General features: G+C 40.8%; 1 protein-coding gene across 2 annotated transcripts; it reads right to left on the bottom strand.

Annotated features, from left to right (window-relative positions):
• Window positions 1-605: 605 nt before the first annotated feature.
• On the bottom strand, window positions 606-5,562 carry NANOG (Nanog homeobox). Of its 2 annotated transcripts, none has more exons than XM_065886557.1 (4): window positions 5,222-5,562; window positions 2,620-2,888; window positions 1,173-1,259; window positions 606-1,026 (listed from the first exon to the last, which is right to left on the bottom strand). In XM_065886557.1, the coding sequence occupies exons 1-4, from the start codon at window positions 5,370-5,372 to the stop codon at window positions 610-612; spliced, it is 924 nt and encodes a 307-aa protein (XP_065742629.1). In that variant the 5' UTR covers window positions 5,373-5,562; the 3' UTR covers window positions 606-609. The 2 variants fall into 2 exon arrangements, with proteins under 2 accessions (XP_065742629.1, XP_065742630.1); XM_065886558.1 differs by having other exon boundaries at window positions 610-985; window positions 1,177-1,259; window positions 5,222-5,372.
• Window positions 5,563-7,831: the final 2,269 nt, after the last annotated feature.

The raw sequence follows: 7,831 nt of genomic DNA, 5'->3' as shown, positions 1-7,831 counted from the left end.
AGATTTTTACTCATTGAATCACTGGGTGAAATCAGGGGAGAGACAACTAAACGTAAAATGGGTAATTTTTTTATTTATTTGTACTTATAAATGAACCAGCCAACTGGTAGTATTATGATGTGGACAAATCAAAACATCTTTCTACAAATACTAGAGTGGTGGAAAAAATTAGGGGTTGTAAGTAAAATAAGCAAAAAGGGGTAGAGGAAATCAGTGAAGCACATTGTAGCTTAACCCTTCACCTTAACAACTGAGGTTCTTAACAAGTAAAGCCTCCCCATCCCAGAAAATACGAATAATCCTTCATCACACATCTTTGTACTTTTGCTCCCTATTCTTGAGGTTAGGTTCTAGATCCTAAAGATATCCGAAAAATCGTATTATAACCTAGTTATCTATAGCCGCCAGTCATCTTTTATCATGTTGTCCGTAGAAGCCAATGCTTCTGAAACCTCTTTGATTAGACACCAATCATATACCCCCAAATTGACACAAAAGGCACAATGAAAAGCAGCTTATCAAGGCAGAGAGAGACGTAATTGTAAAAGAAAAATTCTAGGGAAGTAATACAGTCACAGCTCAAATTGAGATTGAATAATACAGCCATCGTTACAAATCTTCAGGCTGTATGTTCAGAGAGTAATTTGGGAATAAATCCATGATTTGCTGTTGGGAATTGAAATACTTAGCAGTTTGCTGTATTATGTTATAGCTTTCCCCGGCAGTTTCCAAGGTGGCTTCCAAATCACTGATGGGAGAATTTTGCTGGTACTGGATCTGGGGCTGCAGGAATTCCTCAACATAGTTGTTGAATTGATTGTTCCAAGTCTGGTTATTCCAGGCTTGGGGGCACCAGGTCTGACTGTTCCAGCTCTGGTTGTTCCAGGACTGACTGTTCCAGCTCTGGTTGATCCAAGTTGGGTTATTCCAGGTCTGGTTACCCCACATGGGCAGGTTTCCGGAAGAGTTCACCAAGCATCCTTGGTGGTAGGAATAGAAGCCCGGGTATTCTGTAGTTGCTGGGCCCTTTTGAAAGAGAAGGATGGATTAATTGAAAAGGTACAAGGAAAATCAGAATTGTCTGAAGTTGGGATTGCATGCTTCAGCAATGGATACAAATCTATCTAAAAAGTCCTTGTTAGGAAAGAGCAGAAAAATAAGTTTCCTGTTACCTGAGTCACAATGTTGCTATTTCTGGGCCAGTTGTTTTTCTGCCACCTCTTACATTTCATTCTCTGGTTCTGGAACCAGGTCTTAACCTGCAGGGAAAAGGTAACAGGAAAACACAAAATACTAGTAATGCAGGATATACTGGGATCAAAGAATATTAGGTTTTTGTTTGTTGCTTTTTCCGATAGCTACAACTATCTCAAACTCAGAACAAAATTTTAACTTCTAGAGTCCTTTCTTAAACCTTCCATCTGTGAGTGAATTTCAAGCCCCTCAAGTCAGTGGGCTACTTTATGTTTAATAAACCTAACCAGATAGAACAGAACACACCACAAGTCTGCTACTAACTAGGAAGTTCACATTTAAATGTCTACCCACGCCATTAGTCACAGTTAAAGGTAATTGGTTTGCAATGAAAAGCCCACCTCCATATAAGCACATTTACACTTAATGTGATAATGGTATTTTAAGTCAGGAATTATGAAACATACCACAAGGACAGCTATTTAGAAAATATCAAATTATATTGCAGCACAGAATAAACTAAACTTTGCAGATGGTTTGTAAACTCTGAGTTAGAAAATGAGATCAGAGAGGTAGAAGAGTATATATATATATATATATATATATATATATATATATATATATATAAAATAAGATCATGGAATAGGACTTTCCAAGTATGGCGCCAGTAACTGAATAAAATGGCCAATAAATATATGAAAAATGATTAGCAGATAACAACAAAACATACAATTTTAATTTTAATAAGAACAAGTGTTGCCTAGGGACTCTTCTAACTCGGAAGATAGGGGGGTATATTCTTCCTTTTTTTAAGGAAAATTGGAAACATTTTCACAATTCTGGTTTGTGCAACAAGGGAAGTGGTTAAATAAATTATGACGCATTGGGGGAGGGCGTGGGAGAGGGATGGACTGGGAGTTTGGGATTAGCAGATGTAAACTGTTCCATGTAGGGTGGATAAGCAAGGTCCTACTGTATAGCACAGGGAACTATACTCAATATCCTGTGATAAACCATAATGGAAAAGAATATAAAGAAAAGAATGTCCAAAAAAATTGACGCATTGCCACAAAACACATTACAAAAAGTTCCATTTTCATATTAAAAGTTAACTTGTGGGCTTCCCTGGTGGCGCAGTGGTTGAGAGTCCGCCTGCCAATGCAGGGGACACGGGTTCGTGCCCGGGTCTGGGAAGATCCCACATGCTGAGGAGAGGCTGGGCCCGTGAACCATGGCCGCTGAGCCTGCGCGTCCGGAGCCTGTGCTCCGCAACGGGAGAGGCCACAACAGTGAGAGGCCCGCGTACCGCAAAAAAAAAAAAAAAAAAAAAAAAGTTAGCTTGTTTGTAGGGGTGCATAAACAGAGTACATAGAAATTAACCTTGTTTCTTATTTCTTGTTGTATCAAACAAGAAAACAACCATACCTGTTTGTAGCTAAGGTTCAGGATGTTGGAAAGTTCTTGCATTTGCTGGAGGCTGAGGTATTTCTGCCTCTGAAATCTGTCATTGAGCACACACAGCTGCGTCTGAGAGAACACGGTTCTGGTCTTCTGCTTCTTGACCAGGACCTTCTCTTCCTTCTTCTCTGTGCTCTTGTCTGCAGCCGTGGCCAGTAGTTTTACTCTGGGGCTTGTGGAAGAATCAGGACTGTCCTGAATAAGCAGATCCATGGAGAAGGAAGGAAGAGGAGAGACTGTTGGGAACAAAATGACACTTTTCTCTAAAACTTCAAATATTGAAAGTTTATTGTTTTCAAAGCACTATTAAAGTCCTCAGAGCTAGATAATGAGTAATAACTTTATTTTTAAGCAATCCTGAACATTTCACTAACCTTTGCGCAAATGCCATTTTGCATGTCACGGACATGGCTAATTATGTATTGCTGGGAAGCGGAGGGGGACTCAAACCTCTTCTTTCTGCCAATCAAAGCTCAGGAGCCCACATCCTGGCTGTTCTCAAAGGTCAGAATCATCATTTGACTCCCACCTTTGTGTTCTTCCACAACTTCCTTTATGTACCTTAATCATCACCTACTTAATTTTTTTTTGTTTTTGGTGGAGCCGCATGGCTTGGGGGAAATCTCAGTTCCCTGACCAGGGATTGAACATGGGCCACGGCAGTGAAAGCGATGAATCCTAACCACTAGATCACCAGGGAACTCCCATGTACTTAATTTTGAAACAGATGATCCAGATTCTGGGGATCCTATAAAATCAAGTTTGCTGCCCGGTCTTAATACCAGGACTATCGGGAAATGTGAATTCTGATAAAGCTCCTGTTTCAACCCAGACTTCGTGATTTCATCTCCAAAATTATTCCTCCCTCATGATTTTTTCATTTGTTTTCGCGGTTGGACTAAGCTAATCATAGGTTGTTTTGGTGGTTTTTTGACTGAAGTATAGTTGCTGTACATTATATAAATACAGGTGTACAATATAGTGATTTACAATTTTTTAAGGTTATACTTCATTTATAGTTATTATAAAATACTTGTCATATTCCCCGTGTTGTACAGTATATCTCACGGAGTTTCTTTCACCGATTAAAATGAGGCAACAGAAATAAAAATTTGAAAACAAAATGAGGCAACAGAAACTGTCTAGCACAGGGCCTGGCATATATTATTGACTTTGTAACTAAAAATTTATATCCTGTATTACTTAGATTTATTTGCACAGACGTATTCCCGGTGCTTAACTCCAATTCTACCCTAGTCGTGGAATAAATGGACAGGCTTTAAAAGGCAAAAGACTTCACAATTTCACAAGTAGATCTAAGAAGGAAAGTCCTCAACTAATGACTAGAAATGGGGCATGTCTTAAAAATTATCTATACAGGGCTTCCCTGGTGGCGCAGTGGTTGAGAGTCCTCCTGCTGATGTAGGGGACTCGGGTTCGTGCCCCGGTCCGGGAAGATCCCACATGCCGCGGAGCGGCTAAGGCCTGTGAGCCATGGCCGCTGAGCCTGCGCGTCCGGAGCCTGTGCTCCGCAACGGGAGAGGCCCGCGTACCGCAAAAAAAAAAAAAAATTATCTGTACAGACTTGCGCTTGGCTTCTAGGAGGACATGTCCATTGCTCATTCCCGAGCCATTTGTCTAACAATCCAGCGCTGTAGCTGTATTTTCAACATTTGAAATTATAAAAGGACATTAACACAAAATTTGGAAAAATAGGTTAACATTAAAATCCAGCACTCAAATATGTTATTTTGTTTACTTATTCCTTTCTCCACAACTTACTTCTATGGTTGTAATCATAAATGTAAACAGATTTTAAGCTATTTTATGCAATAAATGTTAAAAATAGCATGCCTGGGTAAAGGTTGGTCTACCTTTTCATTTTTAACAACTACTGCCAAACCGATTTCCAAAAAAGTTTGTGCCGGCTTTACAATATCCGAGCACCTCTCGCACCCAAAATGACCAATTAGAAGCCTAAATATTAACAGTATAGAATTCAAAGCCAAACTGGATTTCAAATCTGAGCTCTCACCACTTTGACTGTCGGTATATTAAACCTTTTGGAATCATCCACCATAAAATGGGGTGAACACTTCCTCGGGATTTAGGAGACTTGAGCATAGCAGGTGCTTACAAACTCAGCTGCCCAATAATGTCCTCACATCCAGAGGTTAGGGGAAGAGCCTACCGCTACTGTAGTAGAAAGGTAAAACATTTCCAAAAGGTGCGTTTCATATATGTTAAGATTTACACATCAGTTTATCACATCACGTTTGCATTTCCACAGTGCCTACACACGTAAGCTCTCAAATACACCGCGTACAGTTGAATGGCTGAGTCCCGTATCCCGCGTCTCTCCGTCCACAGCTCTTATCGCCCGGAACATTGGGGAAAGGGCATGACCCCATCAAGTTACCGTTGAAAAAGAGGTGTCGAGAGGATGAATAGATAATGACACCTGCTTATATTGATGGGCTCAAGAGGGAAACAGATAACCCTTAGCCTCTTTCCTTCTTTCCCTTTCCCTGAAGGAACTTAGCCTCTCAAGGATTCAGTATTTTCTTACCAGTCTCCATGTCGTGGGTCTCAGCAGATGACATTTGCAAGGACACATAATTTTCTTCAGACCCATAAATCTCAGGCATTGGTGAAGATTCCCTAGAATTGGATGCTTCGGGGCCACGCAGGCTTTGGGGACAAGCTGGGTCCACACTCATGTTGTTGAATTGAAGGAGAGGGAGAAAACCAAAGAGCTAGATAGATGGTAGGAAAAGTCCAGGCTTAAGAATCTAGGTAGAAGAGCTTAGAGAAAGATGAAGATGTCCAGGTGTAAAAGTATTAAAAACATGGGATGAAGGGAAGTCACCTGTGTGATAACAGAAGCCTACCAGCCCAGTGTAGGAAAATGACAAAAAAATTTGTGGAGGCTCTAGACTTATAAGTAAGGCTCAGCCATACTTGGACCCGCCCCTCCTGGCAGCCCCACGCCCACACACACCCTTGCGAATTCCGAGTTAATCCTGTCTGCCAGCCTCACCAAGGCCATTGTAATGCAAAAGAGAGCTGCTGAGTAGCCTAGACTGGGTGGGGAACTGGAAAACTGGGACCTCGGAACCTGGAAACAAAATAAACCCAGCAGTGAAGTACTTCTAGGTTCACCCTGTTTCCACCTTTTAAAATCAAAGATGCACTTCCAGTTCCTGAGGCCCAGCTAAGGTGGTTGAAATTCCCACTAGGACAATTAATGCCCTAGACTTGAGACCCCTTAGGGTCTCAGAATCAGGCTAGTTATGCAGAAACTTCAACAAGCGCCCTTTTCCTCTTTGATTCACTCTTAAGGTCACAATAAAATACATGCTGAATGTTAAGGCATCGGTTGATGGTAAAAAACAGTACTTGTTTTCAACTCCCACCTAAGTTCTTTCTTGTTTTTTTTAGCTTTCAGAAAAGCAAGTCTTTTCAGCAAGACAAAAGCCAGAGGAAAGGACCTGCGGACCTAGGACCCTGGGTGCCGGGTTAGTCCTTATACATAAACCATTACTATGGAGGATTTTAAATTTGTTTTTATACACATATTACTGGATAGAATCTTGGCTCAGCCACTTTAATAAGTCTCAGTTTCCTCATCTATAAATAGGGGCAAAAGTACCTTCTCTGTGTTGTAAGAATCAAGGAAAGTAAAGTGCTAAATACTCATTTGACACATCAGTGATCTACAAACATGGCTGTGAATAGAAATTCTTTCAGGATCCTATATCCATGACCTCTAAATTTGAAATTACCTTTTTGTTGTGATTTTTATTTTAATCTAGAGAACGTGAAATCTAACATTGTGTGATAGAATGAAAGCACCACCTTCTTATTTTACCTGGGACATTACTGGACTCCTAGATATAAAATAATAAAATTTATTGACCTGTAAACGAACCCAATTGAAAACAGGGAGAAAAAAGAACGTTCTCTAGGCAGGTGATATTCCTGTAACGGACTTGCCAGAGCAAATGTGATAGGTTCATTTTAGAACCAGTGTTCGCCCTCCTGTCTATTCCTCCTTCCCTAGCAGTCATCTTCTTGTCTTTTTTCCCCTCTGGCTCTTTCTTTCTTTCTTTTTTTTACAGCTTTATTGGAGTATAATTGCTTTACAATGGTGTGTTAGTTTCTGCTTTATAATAAAGTGAATCAGTTATACATATACATATGTTCCCACATCTCTTCCCTCTGCGTCTCCCCCCCTCCCACCCTCCCTATCCCACCCCTCCAGGCGGTCACAAAGCACCGAGCTGATCTCCCTGTGCTATGCGGCTGCCTCCCACTAGCTATTTTACGTTTGGTAGTGTATATATGTTGGCGCTTTTTTTAATTAGCTTTTCCTTCTCTGGCCTGGCAATCCTGTCAGGCCCTTCAACCCCACTCCATCCTCATTCTCGTCGTCTTCTTTTATTTTTTTTTGGTTTGTTTTCCAAAGGAACAGTTTTTAATATTGGGTTCCAGCACTAACATATTTATGGGCAGAAGTATAACAATCTATGGTTCTCAATTTTCCTCCCCATTCCCAAATCAACATTCAGGAATTCTAAGATTTTTTTTTCTTCTTTCCCAATCTCCTATCCCCAAAAGTAAACCCTTAGCAAATTCCAATTATATATTTTCCTAAGATACAGTTCTTGGCTAATCCTCCCATGCACTCTGCTGCTCTGGTCTCCACCTGCGGGCCTTGCTCCCACGTAAGCGGATTTTTGCTCATAATTCAAAGATGCCACCTTGCAAGCTCAGGAGTATTGCCAGGTCCACACAAGGGGATGAAATTCTATGTAATCTTTTCTTTGTCTTCTCAGACCATCACTCTGGAGGGGAAAAAGAGTTTGGAAGAGGGGAATCAAGGAGAGGGTGGGTGGAATACATTGTGCTTCAGGCAGATAGCCTCTGTCTCATTAGAAATAGAATATGATTTTTTTAAAAAAGGGAATGTGAGGGACTTCCCTGGAGGTCCGGTGGTTAAGGCTCCGCGCTTCCACTGCAGGAGGCATGGGCTCCATCCCTGGTCCAGGAACAAAGATCCCTCATGCCGCACTGCATGGTCAAAAAAGAAAAAAAAAAAAAAGGAATGTGAGGTGATGGATGTTAAATAAACTGATTGTGGTGATGATTTTGCAATATATATATATAATTATTTTGT

This window comes from Phocoena phocoena, chromosome 11 (genome assembly GCF_963924675.1).
Source record: "Phocoena phocoena chromosome 11, mPhoPho1.1, whole genome shotgun sequence".
NCBI lineage: Eukaryota > Metazoa > Chordata > Mammalia > Artiodactyla > Phocoenidae > Phocoena > Phocoena phocoena.
The sequence above is the reverse complement of the archived record's forward strand: the minus strand, read 5'-3'. Positions and strand labels throughout refer to the sequence as shown.